The sequence below is a fragment of the Melospiza georgiana genome, chromosome 2 (genome assembly GCF_028018845.1).
Source record: "Melospiza georgiana isolate bMelGeo1 chromosome 2, bMelGeo1.pri, whole genome shotgun sequence".
NCBI lineage: Eukaryota > Metazoa > Chordata > Aves > Passeriformes > Passerellidae > Melospiza > Melospiza georgiana.
The window spans coordinates 14,302,166-14,317,935 of NC_080431.1; the positions used below are offsets into that span (position 1 = coordinate 14,302,166).

Genomic DNA, 15,770 nt, shown 5'->3' on the forward strand with positions numbered 1-15,770 from the left:
CTTTGGAAAAAAATTTCTCAGTTGGTTACCTGTGTCAGCTGATACTGCTCAACCTTCCTACTGTCACCTCTTAGGATCAAGACACCATGTAGCTTCAACCTTAAAATAGGGTTTTCTTTTTTTGAACAAAACCAGTAAAGAAAAGGGAAAAATTAAAAGTTTCAACTCTTTCAAGCAAGATGCAGAAGGAGGAACAGCTTGAATGTGAGAAGACATGAAACTACTGCTGAGATGTGAAACAAGGAAGAAGGCTTCAGGTCTTTTCCCCTGTCACTATAGAATCCTGGAATGGGTTGGGTTCAAAGAGACCTTAAAGATCATCCTGTTCCACCCCTCTGCCACAGGCAGGGACACTTTCCACTAGGTCAGGATGCACCAAGCTCCATCCAATCTGACCTCAAACATTTCCAAGGCTGAGGTACTCACAAGTTCTTTGAACAACAGGTTCCAGTGTTGCACCACTTTCACCATAAAAAATTCTTATTTATTCCTTATCAGAATCTGGCCAGCATCAGCTTCTGTTCATGTATGTTTGCCTAAGTGACCCTGCCCTCCCCTTCCTCCACTTTGCAGCATTGTGTCCTCCTAGACACTTCCTTACTTTTAGCTGGCTCTGCAGTTCTTTAGCTGAGTAAAAATTGCCTCTTTACACACAGAAATTTAATAAAAAGAAATAGCCAAGAAGGGGACTTGGCTAAATTCTGCAGTCTCATTTGTCCATCTATCCATCCCTAATCTCTGCAGTTTTCTATAGCATTCAGTATAGAAAATAGCATCTACTTCCTTGTCTCTTTTTGAACTGATCAATGATGGTGCCTTCTGACTATTTCCAATGGAGAAGACTGGGCCATGCCCCAGGGAGGGCGGGACAGTGCACAGACATCCAGAATCCACACTCAGTCAGAGCTTTGCCATATCCATTTTGGTATTTTATATAGCCCCATATGTTTAAGTTTGGCATACAGTGATAGTTGCAGGTGTGTGTCTGAGCACAGCCCCAAACATCCAGCCAAGCTGGAACCACTCTGCAGTTCAGCTGAAGTTCAGAAAACCTAAGTCAAAATGAGAAAGGAAGCATCACTCTGGCTCAGCTGCTGCTGAGCCTTCTCAGAAGACAATTCCAGCACTTTATGCACCAACAGGCACTGGTAAAACAAATGGCCTTGAGCTCAGGGTTGTATCTCCCTGCTGCTCTGTGGCTGCTGGGGGAACTGAGCACTGCTTCCATTTGTTCTCACCCTAGTTTCAGAAATGTTCAGGACTTTTCTAGCAGTGCCATCACTTAACACAGATCAGGCAGGGAGTACTCAAAACACTGCATGAGCCATCTCCCCCAAAAACCACAGATGTTTGTGACCCTGTTCACAGGGGTACAAGGATGAGGAAAGACTCAAGGATCTGACTCCATGTTTCAGAAGGCTGATTTATTATTTTATTATTTATATTAAAACTATACTAAAATAATAGAAGAAAAATTTCATCAGAAGGCGAGCTAAGAATAGAAAAAGAAGGAATGATAACAAAAGCTTGTGTCTTGGACAGAGAGTCCGAGCCAGCTGACTGTGATTGGCCATTAATTAGAAACAAGCAGATGAGACCAATCACAGATGCACCTGTTGCATTCTACAGCAGCAGATAACCATTGTTTACATTTTGTTCCTGAGGCCTCCATCTTCTCAGGAGGAAAAATCCTAAGGAAATGATTTTTCAGAAAATATCATGACTACAGATGTTCTTCTCTGCACATGTGGCTCTGAATCCCATACTGGTAGAACAGACTTCAATCCACATTCCTGTTTCAAAATCTGCTATGGTGAGAAAGAAACAAACACTACTGCCCAGTTCTCTTAACTGTTGCTGTGCTCTGTGAGAATCCTGGTGCTTTTCAAAGGCATCCTCCAGCTACATCTCTCCCTAAAGAAGAGCTGCCTTCTGGACCCCATGGAAGTCAAGGTGTGAGGCAGCCCAGAGTTCTATAGAAGTTTGAGCTTCCACCATTTTATGCACAATCTCCAGGGAAGGATCTGCTACAGACATCAACAGCATTTTCAGTATTGTAGTTGCATACTTGCAAAAGTCTCTTTTGTGGGGATTCACCTGTAGGGTGACTTTCCTGCTGCTCCAACCGAAAAATTCAAACCCCAAACATAACAAACAAACAAACAAAAAAAAACCCGCCTCTCTCCCCCAAAAAAGAACATGCCAGAAAAACTCTGAAATTCCAGCCACGGTTAAAAAATGCATATTCCTAAGTGATAACAGCCATCTCACCTTCCTCTGCAGCTGGTGAAATCCAGGAGGAATTCTGGATACCCAAAATGGCAAGCAGACATCAGGAGTCTTTCTGGGTTGTAATAGAACAAGCTTAAGATTCAAAACAGACCACATGGATTGGATCCCAAAATTCAGATGGCAAAATTTCACCAGTCTTGGGTGAAAAAAACATCCAGAATCCAGATGGCAAAACTTCACCAGTCTTGGGTTAATCAAAGATGGCAAGTACTACATTAAACAACAAACAAAAACCAATCAACCAACCAAGCAAAACTAAAAGAAAACCACAACAAAACCCAAAAAAAAAACCCCAACAAAACAGCAAATTTTTGTGTTTCTTAAGACAAAAACAACGCCTGCTTCTTCAGCAGCACCAGAACAACAGGTTCAAAGCCAAAGTACGCTCCAGCAAGTTCAATTTAATGAAAATATACAGAATGTGTAAATGCATGTGTGTGCATTGAAGGTAAAGTGCAAATCAACAATCTTATTTAAAAAAAAATAAGCATCTGATACCATTATAAACAGTCCTCTGCAACATTAAGAGGAAAAAAACCCCATCCATTTTCCAAGTATCCTGAGAAGACATGGGCTATACCTAAATGTATTTTACTGAACCCCGCTCTCACAAAACTGTGGTGTCAAATGATTAGGAACCATGTGATGCAGTTAATGGTAAAAACAATAATTGGTATGAAATTCAGAGAAAATATTTGCACTTCAAAAAGTAATAAAAATTTCCTCTGGTATAATGAGAAGAGTTATAATTAGTTAGGGATGAAAATACAAAACATCAGAAAACATCATCTAACAAAACCCCCTTGCAAAATTTAACTGAAGTTACCATGTTTAGATATCAAATCAAGAAAATGCATAATAAATCTTAGTACACTGGAGATCCAAGTAATGAACTAAATTCTTGGCATGATTCTGGAAAATTATCTTTAACAGCACTTGTGCAGCAGAAAGAAATCATTAAACTCCAAGAACTTTCTGGCTTCTACATTCTACTATTTTTGTATTGGCAAAGCAATGGCAATTATACCTTTACATAATTTTAAGGGTATCTTTTAAAGATACTATTTGTCTCAACTTTCAGTTGCAGTAGGCAACAACATATGGATGGACACATGCAATTACTGTTGTCAAGGTAAGGACAGGGGCAACTTGCAAGTTACTGCAGATAAAAAATTAACTTCCCTCCACCCGCCCTTTTTTTCTTTAAGGAAACCTTTAAAGGGGACTGAAACATTTTGTGTATACCGGTGTCTATACTTATCTATGATTTATGTCACAGAATTCAAATTAATTACCCAAGATATTTTTGTAAGAGGCACAAAACAAGTCATGTAAAAATACACAGTTTATTATGTACATTTAGAGGTTCAACCTAATTTAAACTGATACATGTTTTCCTTCTTCAGTTCCATCTTTTGCCTCAAGACATTGTTCTGCTGTTTCCAAATATTCTTCTTCAGTGACCTGCAGAAAGATATCAATTTTGTTACAATTTTAAAAATTATTTCACTCTCCAGGATTTTCTCCTGAAAATCCTCCCCTCATACTGTCATTGTAACAAGAAAGGACAATCTACAAAGACTATTATCTCCAAAATTAAAAGACCTGAAGAACAAGAATATTCAAACTACGTGCAGGGAAGATGCCATGGGGCAGGCTCAGAATATATCCAATGCTAACAAGTTTCAGAAGACATGAAGTACTTTTTTTATCTGTCTCTTGCCAAACAAGTAAGTAAAATTATTGATTGAAAGGCTCTACAACAGCTGCTCTTTAATTCTTACAGACTTCCTATGTTTAAATATGTCTTGATAGTGGTTATTTGGTCATATATATTGGTGGGTTACAATATCTTTATATTTACCTTCAGGTATTTTTAATTGGACAAATCATATCAAATAGTATATGTTTTTTAAATGGCACAATGCTTTTTAATAACAGACCTCAGAAACAGTGCTACCACATTCTCTAATAAACAAGCAGTTAAATTTCTGATTTCTATTCCCCTGTGAATATTTCCATTCCCAAAGATCTGTTCTTGAGTATACTACCTACCTCTAATCATTCAAAGTGTCCTCTATCAGAGCATACCTTTGCATTTGGTAACCTGTACTTCACCTCTAGTGAGACTTACCAGCCTCTTTGATCTTTCCAGCAGCTTGTGCCACACCGTGTGGTGAGCCTGTGTGAAATGCCATTAAATGATGTTAGCAGAGGTAAAAAATAATCTAATCATAGAATAGATTTGACAAAGGTACAGAAATGACACCACAAAAGCATAATAATGCCCAGTTCAAATGTTCTGTTTTAACAATTTAAAATTTTGGTGTCCAATTTTCCCATATCCATGTGGGAGACTTGAATATATGTCTGCCCATCACATGCCCCATCCCTGAAGAGTTCATGGCCAGGCTGAATGGAGCTCTGAGCAACCCAGTCCATGGAAGGGGAATTGGAACTGTATGAACCTTAAGATCCCTTCTAACCCGAACCATTTTATGGTTCTATGATTCATCCACTGTGTGGAATCCTTGAGGAATTAACTGCCAAAAAAGGGAATTATGCTTAGGAAGGGAACACAGAGATCAGCTGAGGAACTCTTGAAAACCTTCTCCAACTAAGACAATAGTACATGTGCTAGATAACAAGGTCAAAATCACCTTAGTCAACACAAATGGGAATAAAGACTCCTGCCTCCATCTTCAGTTCTTTATTTAAGCTCATTAGAACTTGGAACAAGTAGAACAACATTTTTTGTCGTTGCTACTTTTTACTTTGGTGTCATGAAATTCTTCTGCTCTTTTAAGCACTGTCAGTGGCCTAGATGTCAGAAGACTGGCATGCACAGCTTAGGCAAGCAGAATGAAATATCCATGCAGGAATTATAAAACTGAAACAACACCTTCCATACTGAAAAATAACATCACGTGCCCTCTCATGCAAACTTTTCTAGTTCTGACTGCACATCCACAACTGTTTCAGGAAAATGAACCCCAAATATCCAACACAGTAACCATCAGGGGCCCTCCCTTTCTATGGCTCTCAACTATGAATTCCCTTTAGCTACCAACACAGCACCTAACAAAAATGGAAACACAGGTAAAATGCTCTAATTGAAAGAAGGGAAACCTGTGCAAAATGGATCACTTACCTTCAAATGGATTGGCACGGACACACCCTGGAATCTCCTTATCAATTCAGACTGGTCAGTCTGAAGATTATGGGCTGCTGTTATCTCATACTGGAAACAGAAACTTGTCCTTGGAATATGAGGACCTTCACTGACATCTACAAAGTCACCAAACCTGGGGGGACAAAAAAACCCCAGTTTATACACCAAATATATTTGGAGCAAAATACAAGGAGATTAGGTTTTATTTTGATTAGCAAACTCCTATCAATAGAAAGAAAATCCATACAAAATCCCAAACCAAATCTAAACAAATCTCCAGCTCAGCATTTTGAAGTTTCCTAAACCAAAAGTACAACTCACACAATTTCCTTAAATGAACTTAGAAAATTTAAACCTCAAGTCTGGGAAAGGATGTTAGGTTTAAAAAGTCTTTGATGCCATGTTGGCTCTAAAACTGGGATAACTGTCATTCACCAGAAAAAGATTTGTCTCCAAGATCACCTGTTTTCCACAATACAGTGTTTACAACCTGCACAGTTATTTCCCTTTACAGTTCTTGGAAAACTGCAAATCAATTAAGAAAAGAGAGACAGCATAGTACAGCAAAGAAATACTGAGAATGAACCTCTCTCAGAAAGCAATAGGTAAGCCCATTTTCCCCTTTATTGAGCAAATCAGAGTGGGAGGAAGGAAAGAATGACACAACATTGTTCTAAAATTTCAAGAACCACCACTGCAAAGACATCTGTTCCTTTAGATAGATGAGGCTCCTTAAGATAGAACAAAAACAAATTAGGAACTCTTTACACATCTACACAACTGAATATCCTACAATAGCCTAAGACAGAGAATGGCCTGAGATGCAGGCAATTAACCTGCCTCCAGACTAAGAACTCTGTACCTTACACTGTATCCCCATGATGCTGTTCTATTCTCATCTCCACCACTATAAAGAAGTAGATTGCAAGTTAGGAAGATCTTGACAACTTTGAAAGAAAAATCCATTATGCAATGCTAACTCTTGTTTTCAAACCAGTATTTGGTTTGTATTTTATTCAGCATCTCAAGCTCTAGAGATTTATTTAGTTTTCAAGTATAAGCACAGAAAACAGTAAGACTTCTCTGGCACTTGCCACCATTAACATAACAAGAAATAGAAACGTAGTATCACAAAGTATCACAAAATAATGGTTACATTCAAAAAACCAAGCAAACAAACCACACCAACTTAAGATAGACCACAGACAGTAATGAATACAAGTGATCTTTAAATTTAAAACCATCCCAAGTAACTTGCTCTTCTCACTTGCAGAGAGTACCTGCAATATACTCAAATGTTCCAGCGAATCATTACAGAATGGGAGTTCAGTTTTGCTTACCTATGCAATGGTACAATTCCTTCCATATTCTGAGCAGCTTTTCTTTCTATCATCTCCATTTTGTATCTGGACAAGAAAAAAAAATTATTTTAAAAATCCTCACTTTTAACACTTTGCTCTTATAAGAGCACTTCAGAAACTAGTTTAATTCATTTAAAATTCCTAAAAATCATGCTTGTATTTATGTGAGCTTTGAGACTGGTTTAAATTCCTAATGAGAACACATATTGACATGCTTTCATTAACAGACCTGTCAGTTAACCTCAGTTCATGGAAAAATTACAGAGATTTTACTGAGCACTACTGAAAGGCACCCCAAAAATAGTGCAATCATCAGGCACTGCCAACATGGGATCCTGAGACAGGATGTTTGGGACTGGTTTAATGCTGGGAGGTGGTTCAAACTGGACACTAGGAAGCATTTCCTTAGGAGATAAGTGTTCAAACACTGAACAGGCTTCTTGCAGAGGTGGTCAATGCCCCAAGCCTGTCACTGATTAAGGAGCATCTGGGCAATGCCTTTAATAACTTGCTGTAACTTGTCAGCCCCACATGAGTCAGGCAGCTGAACCAGGGGGTTGTTGTAAGTCCTTTCCTATTGAAACATCTATTCCAGTCTATTCTGTGCATATTTTATAGGAGGGCCATGCTCCCACAGCAGTTTTATTCAGAAAGATACAATGGACCTACTACTACAAATAAGAGATTTCAGGTCACCTGTAAGGAAACACCATGACACCACTTAAACTAACTTAATGCAATGTGCAGCCCTTAATAGCTGGTTGCCTGCAATACAGGGAAGTGTTCTCTGGGCTTTCTATACACAAAATCTAAAGAGACCATCAAAAGTCAGCTCCCACCTGCTGTCAGTGCAGCCAACAAAGTGGAGATGATGATCTATATGCCACATTAAAATAACCTTCAGCATTAAGCTAAAAAAATTGCTGTTTTGCAACTTTAGCTTCGTTGTAGTTTAAGTTTGGTTCACAAAATGATAAATTATTTCTCATTTTCCCCTACATGTCTCCAACGACCAAAAAGCTGAGGTATTTTTTTCAGCAAAGAAGATGGGAGGTTTTGAACAAACCTTTTTTTATAGCACAGACCCATTTTTACCCATTTTATTGGGTAAAATACCCAAGTATTTTACCCATTTTCCCCTGCACAATTCAAAAACTGCATTTCATGAAATCTTCATTTGAAGATAACAGGACATGAAAAATATACATTTCTTTAAATATGGAAGCCTTGCAGAAAAGGCTACCATGTCAAGGCTAAGCACCAGAGTTTCAATTTAATAGTAGTGGAATCTTAAAGCTCACTAGTGAACAAAAGAAGTCTCAGTCTTTTGTCACAAAACTACGTCCAGTGAAGGTGCCTGGTGCTGGCCTCTGAAGACAACAACAAGAACTAAGTAAATTGGTGTGAGTAAGTTGGTGGGAAGAGAATGGAGGCAGGCTCATTCAGAGCACTGGGAGAAGTAACTTCTTACTTCACCTGTCACATCTTATTTTAGATTTATAAAATCAAGCAGAGATTTGTCTTGATTTCTAATTGCCTCTTTGAAAGAAAGGCAAATTCAGACACTCACTTATTGTGCTGAAACATTTCACGCGCTACTTTTGCTTCAACATGCAGAGTTTCAAAGGGCAGGTCTTGATAGATTAGTTTTTTGGCATCCCTTGTAAAAGAACAGAAGTTGTCCTAATAAAAGAACAGAAAAACTGTAACCACCTTTTCACAGCTGTAGTAAACAGATAAAGCACAGCAAACACTAAATATCAGTCGAAGCAACAAAGATCATTTACTATGAAACCTAAATACAGCAATTTTACTGTAGGAGCATCTTATTATTATCATAATAGCACTACAGATCATCACTGTTTTAATGCACAGACTCAATGTCCAATCATTTCAATGAGAAATAGGCATTTTTCCATCAAAAACAATATATATTAATTAAACTGCCCATGTAGGCAGTAGGTAGTTTTGATAGGTTTTCCCTACATGGTACTACACACACAGTCTTGCTACTGCTGAATATTCATCTATAACTCTTGTTTCCCAGAGTACAGTCTTCACTTATAAATAAGCTCTATTATGATAGATCAAAGTGAAAATAATGTACTGAATATTTATTAAATAAAAATTTGTCACATTGGACCAGAATCTGTAGTTCTGTGTAATTCAGATTTAGTCATAAATAAGAAATTGTTATGAGGTGGAATTACATTTAAAATGTCATGTAGAAAATATTTCTAACTAAATTACTTCAGCCACAAAATCATATTGAACAAAAATTCTGCATTGTACCAATATTGCTTTGCTAGCCATACACCCCTCAGCTGGTTTTTGGGCACAAGAACAAGAATGGGCCCCAGATGGGTAAAACATTTGTGATCACAAATGGTTCTGAGATTTAGAGCATTCAGATTATTAGATTTACTGCAGAGCATGAAACATAAGCAAGCTATTAAGGAAAGCTGCAGCTGAATGTGCTCACAGATTTTATTCAACAGCAAGCTGATTCTGCTGTAAACCACCAGAAAATATGCCTTATACACACTTTTATTTTCAGAAACTCTACTCACACAAAGACTGTGGCTGCATTTACATTACCAGGCAAGAGCAGCTGAGCAGGAACAGATCAGTACAGTAACAAATATGGCACTGAGGTCCCAATGGCCCCATCAACTGTTTCTGAACTTGTACTTCAGACTAGAATTTTCTCTAGCTCCACAGACCTAAAGCCTGAAAGCGTGTGGAAGACAGCATTATTTTTGTCTGAAAGGAAATTGAGAGCACTCTTGCCATAGCACCAGTGTGTGGTAAATGCAGAGATCAGCTCCCAAAGACTACTCCAAATGTGCACTAACAAAAAGGGAAAAAAAGCTCTGCCTCTTCTCCCCTATCAAAAAACAACAACTGGACAAGGACATAAGCTCTGGAACTTTTTGGGTTTATGCCTGAAAAGTGCTTACGTTTGTTGGTTTCCAGTCATTCAGTTTATTGTCCAAAACCACATCATAACAGAAGGCTCCAGAGATCACTGCAATTCCAATCCAAAGACAAAAATATTCATGTTTATAACAAAGTATGCATTTTACAATCATACCATTTTCTTACAACAAAATAAATTAGAAGAAGAACAGAATTACTTCTAGAAATTCATCACAAAAGTTTTCATCTGTGATTATACTATAAAATGACAGATTAACTTGTGTTGTTTTAGTTTCATTTCACTGAATGAGAAAGTAATTTGAAAGGAATTTTAATGCAACGTCAGTATAACAGAATCCAAATAAAAACAGGAAAAAATAAACTGCTTCACAAAACTGCATCTAACACTGCAGAAAAAAAAACCAAAACCACTCACTTTAAAAATACTTCACTGTTTTTCCATTGTATGCCTCACACAATAAATGCGAGCTATTAAATTATAAAGAAGAATTTTTTGCATAGAGAAATCAGACAATATTAGAGCTGTTTATCCATTACACAAGCAATGCACAAATTTCTGGTACAGGCAACACAAATTTATCTAACAGTTGTCAGAACACTCTTTTGTGTATATTGTGTTATGGCTTTTTAGAACTCAAATCTATAAAACCAGTAAGATCACTCTATTTCTATACATGCAGTATAATGATATAGCTGAGTATATCCAAGATTATTCCAAATTCTGGTAGAACTGAAATATTTACCTGTACTTACCAATCACAAAAAATGCTAAAATTGCTAAAAAGAGAAGCAGTTATAGCACCCTACATGACCAGCAACCAACCTTCTCATATATTAAATGCATTATTATGCAGGTTTTGTTACTGAAACAACCACTTCTATTGTGCATTTTCTCACTTTTCTAAATCTTAAATCAGGTCATGGATGAGCAGAAGTTGTTACTAAGCTTGTTTGTACCTCAGTAATCTTCCAATTTGGTGTAGACATTGTCATTTTTAGAAACTCAAGTGATGGACAAGGTTATGCAGTTATTAGAGTAAATTCCACAGAATTTGTCTCATTTGATGTCTCATCACATCTAGAAACTTTGCTCAAGTCACTTCACAATACAGAGGTTCAGTTACTAATTTCAGCTACGAAATCCTAAGTGGAAACACAGTGGCCACACAGACCTATTTTCTGAACATTGATAACAACATTGTTTCCAGTGTTGTTATTATAAATTAAATGCAACTACAACAGCGTGTAATACACATATCAATGCTAAGTACCATCAATCATTGGAAATAATTTTTTTCTAAGTTTGGTTCTTAAACACTCACTTGAGAAGCAGCATAAGACAATCAATATAAAACACTTTTATCACCTGGCACTTCTGGAGCTTTAACTAGGTTGACTGAGTATTCATCCTTGAATGCTCTCTTTAGCACACAGCCCATGATCATGGCACAGGAACGCCAATATGCCTGCAAAGAGAATTTCAGAACAGGAGTTTAATGCCTAGAAGCTAATTATTAAAAAAAATCACCCAAAACTTAACTGGATGATGCACAAATCTAGCTGCCAACCCAAGCATTCCACCCCTGAAGTGTTCAAGGCCAGGTTGGACAGGGCTATGAGCGACCTGGTCTAGTGGAAGGCATCCCTGCCCATAGCAGGGAGTGGAACTGGATGAGCTTCTAATGTCCCTTCCAACCCAAGCTTTTCCATGATTCTATGATTACTTTTTTTAGCATTTAAACTTCTGTTCAGAGATGATTCTCCAAACAGAATCTAATTTTTTAAAAAAACCTGCAATTAGAATGCAAGCCAGACATAACCCTAGAGACATTTAAATCTGAAATCCCTGAATAATACAAGAGTTGAAAGGAAAGCCAACAATTCACCTAGCCCACACACTAGTCCAGCCAATGATAACCATGGTGCACCCACCATTAAAAAGACATTAAAAATGTCTGAACTTTAATGACAACAAAGTTCAAGAAAGCACACAAGCATGGAACTGAAAGGTGCACACAGAATCATGGGGTCATAATTAGGGCCACCTGCAATGAGACAAGGTACAGAGAACCAGGGTCACCTACAATGGAACAAAATAATAACTTACCTTGTTTACTTCCTCTGGATCTTCATCTTTGAAGGTAAGGAACTGAATTTCACATGATTTGGTCAGGGGTCTGTACATGTCCCAGACTTCGCCATCCACAAAAGCCAGAACAGAGTTCTTGCAATGCCATTCACTTAAATCTAAAAAAAATTTAAAAACCCTAAAGTATTAGTTAGTTATTAACCATATTTTTCAGGATCAGCAGTTCAGACTGCTGCATTTCTAACAACTGCAAGTTTCATATTTGGAAATGACCTGGAAGGATGAACTGTGAAATAAACCTCCAAAAATTAACTGTTTCTATTTAAACTAGCACCACTACGTTCACCACGAGGGGCTAATTCAGAAGTGTATCCACTTACGCATGGCACAGTTGTAGGGCGTGGACAGAGCCTTGTTCATGACAAACACAGTGCCAGGGTGTGGCTTCCCCGTGTATTTCACTTCAATCTTCTCAATCCGTGGGTGAAGGGACAATTGTCTCTCCTTCTCTTTGGTGAAGAGCTCATTTCGCATCCGAACCACCTCGTCGGGTGTCAGCCGAGAGACGGCCGGTGTGGAGATGTACCCTGGGCACAGGAGAAACACTGAGTAAGCAATAATCCCACAGCAAGCAGAGTGTGAGTGCAGCAGAGCATCCCTGTAATGAGGAAAGCCTGAGGGAACTGGGGCTGTTCAGCCCTGAGAAGGGATGAGTGAGAGGGAACCTCATCAGTGTCTGCAGGGAGGGGTCAGAGCAGGGACCAGGCTCTGCTCAGTGGTGCCCAGCAATGGGGCAAGAGGCCACAGTCAGAAAGAGATGCACAGAAGTTCCACATGAACATTAAGAACTTTCCTGTCCAGATCAAGCACTGGAACAGACTGCCCAGAGAGGAGTCTCCCTAACTGGAGATATTTCAGAACCACCTGGATGCAATCCTGTACCATGTACTCTGGGATGATCCTGCTTGAGCAGAGAGGTTGGACCAGATGACCCACTGTAGTCCATTCCAATCTCAACCATTCTGTAACCCATTCTGAGTTTTCAAAGCCTCTTTATAAGGTTTTGGTTTCTACAACACTACTGATCACCCACCTGTCTGTCTCAACATGTACAAGGTAGCACTTTTGCAGCTCCAGCATGCTGGGACCCTGCACTGCCTGCCCAAAATCACAACAGGAAACTCTGAGGCAACAAAAGGGGTCAAAAAGATGATGAGGGGGTCTCAGGCATCTCTCTTGTGAGGAGGGACTGCAGGATCTGGGCCTGTTTGGTTTGGAGAGGAGAAGACTGAAAGGGAATCTCATTAATGCACATAAATATCTCAAAGGTGGGTGCCAAGAGTTTGGTGCCAGACTCCTTTCAGTGGTGACCAGCAATAAGACGACAAACAATGGCCATAAACTAAAACACAAAAAGTTTCACTGCAACACGAGGAAGGAATTCTTTCCATGGAGAGGGGCAGAGCACTGGAATAAGCTGCCCTGGGAGGTGTGGAGTTCTCCCTGGGGACATTCCAAAATCCACCTGGACACGTTCCTGTGTCACCTGCTCGTGGAGCGGAGTGGATGATCTCCAAAAGTCCCCTCCAGCCCTAACTACCCTGGGCTGTTGATCCTATGCAAAGGTTAATGTCGCTCCCTGGCTGCAAAGGCCCTTCCCTCAGACATGCCAACTCCCCAGCGGCCTAAAAAGGCCCCCTCAGCCCCTGAAAGCATGGCCGCAGAACGAGCCCGAGCTCGGCCTGCCTCCCTCCGGCACTCCCGGTTCCCGGCTCCCTGCTGCACTCACGTTTCGCGGCCCGCAGCCCGCGGGCGGCCCACGGCGCGGCCATGCTCCCGCAGCAGCCCCGGTGCCTCCTACCCGGGCTCCGGCAGCAACAGCGGCCGCAGCCGCGCCGTTCCGCCGCTGTGCCGCCCGCGGCCGCCGGGAGGCGGGAGCCTCCTGGGCCCGGTGCCGCCGCCACAACTCCGAGCCGCGGAGTCTATTGGGGCTTGGAAGGGACCCGCAGCGCTCGTCGGACGGTCTCATCCCGGTGGGTGAGAGGCTGGCCATGGCCTGGCCATTGGGAGCCCAGAGCCCCCCGTGTGCTGGGCTCACCCAGAGCCCGTGGGCAGCAGGGCAGGGAGGGGATTCTGCCCCTCTGCCCCCTGTGCTGAGAGCCCACCTGCAGGGCTGCATCCAGCTCTGGGCTCCCAGCACAGCAAGGACAGGGACCTGCTGCAGCCAGCCCAGAGCAGGCACCGAGGGCATCAGAGGGATGGAGCAGCTCTGCTGGGAGGAAAGGCTGGGAGAACTGGGATTGTTCAGCCTGGAACAGAGAAAGCTTTAGGGTGTCCTAGTTGTGGCCTTCCAGCACCTGAAAAAAACTTACAGAAAAGAGAGGCAAGACTGTTTACCAGAGCTTGTAGTGACAGAATGTGAAAAATGCATGTATTTTATGATTGGCTTTTCGCAAATATTAAAATGAATATGTGTTGTGTTAGAAAGTAATGTTGTATTAATTCTCTTAAGTACTGTGTTAAATATAGTTTTAGGTTATAAAAATTGTTAAAATAGAAACTATGCTATGTAAGATACTTTTTTGTAAAAGGCTCACAGCGAGATAGCAGCCACTTATCAGAAGAAACGAACTTCTTCCCACCTCGAAGGCGCTGTTAAGATGCGGAGGAAGAAGTTGACACTGACCAGACAGAATTCTGTATTTGAATGGAATTTATGCATCATGTATGAGTTGTATGAATATGCAACAGGCTATTCTTTTTAAGGGTTAATCCTCTGTTAACGTGTGTCTTTTTTCAGGCTTGTGCTGCCCAGAAAAAGGTACCCGGACATCCGTAACTCTTTGTATTTGTTGTCTCATATTGTCCTAATTCAAATTGTCCAAATTATTATTACTCTAATTGCATTAATATTTTTATAACCATTTTATTACTATTAAACTTTTAAAGTTTTAAAAACAAGTGATTGGCGTTTTTAACACAGAAGAAGGAAAAATGGCCTGAATTGAAAGAAAGTAGGTTTAGATTAGATATAAGGAAAACATTCTTCCCTGTGAGGGTGGTGAGGCCCTGGCACAGGTTGCTCAGAGCAGCTGTGGCTGCCTCCTCCCTGGAATGGTTCATAGCCAGGTTGGATGGGGCTTGGAGCAACCTGGTCTAGTGAATGGTGACCCTGTCCAGGGTTCATTGAGAGCAGCTTTGTGTAGAAGGACTTAGGGGTGATGGTTGATGAAAAACTGAACATGAGCCAGCAGGGAGTGCTCATAGCCCAGAAAGCCAATTGTGTCCTGGGCTGCATCCAAAGGAGCCTGGGCAGCCCACCCTCACTGCCTAAAGAAAAACAAAGAAGAGATCACTTAACAGAACTGTCCAAGAATAATTACATTCTACCAGTCTTCATAAAGCGCTTTAACTTCCAGGAAAACCATGTCTATTATTTTATAATGGTCAGAAAATATGAGGTTTCCCTCTGAAGCAACAGGAGCCCTATAATTGCTCTTAGGCCATGGTATGTGACCCAACAGAAGAGTGTAAGCAACAAGCCATGACTGTTTATCACCCTCATAGTCCCAGAGCCAGCTTTGAGCTCACTTAAAGATTGCTTCAAAAATAAAATTGGCTTTAAAATTCCTGAGCCTCCCTTTGCCATTCTTGGCTGTTTCTCACTGCTAATCCTCTAGGTAAACAACTGTAGCTGCACTGTGCAAGGCACTGAATGCAAGGTCGCTGAAGTGATACAATTTGCAGGATGATTACTGCTGAGAGATAATGTTTTATTCATATGATTAACATTATTTCTTATACTAATTTTCATGCACAAGCAAAGTGAGAGCAGTAATCCATGGCCAGAAGCAGCAACAGCCTTGTAAGACAACATGCAGTGTAACTACATCTTAAGAGTGTATTCTTCATAACC

The 15,770-nt window shown here is 40.3% G+C and overlaps 1 protein-coding gene across 1 annotated transcript; it reads right to left on the minus strand.

The window, feature by feature from the left end:
- Positions 1 to 3,622: 3,622 nt before the first annotated feature.
- Positions 3,623 to 13,721, minus strand: MRPL39 (mitochondrial ribosomal protein L39). The gene is made up of 10 exons (XM_058019009.1): positions 13,644 to 13,721; positions 12,235 to 12,441; positions 11,873 to 12,012; positions 11,132 to 11,231; positions 9,786 to 9,853; positions 8,396 to 8,508; positions 6,805 to 6,870; positions 5,444 to 5,597; positions 4,427 to 4,474; positions 3,623 to 3,756 (listed from the first exon to the last, which is right to left on the minus strand). Exons 1-10 carry the CDS (start codon positions 13,684 to 13,686, stop codon positions 3,670 to 3,672), a joined length of 1,026 nt encoding a protein of 341 aa, XP_057874992.1. The 5' UTR covers positions 13,687 to 13,721; the 3' UTR covers positions 3,623 to 3,669.
- Positions 13,722 to 15,770: the final 2,049 nt, after the last annotated feature.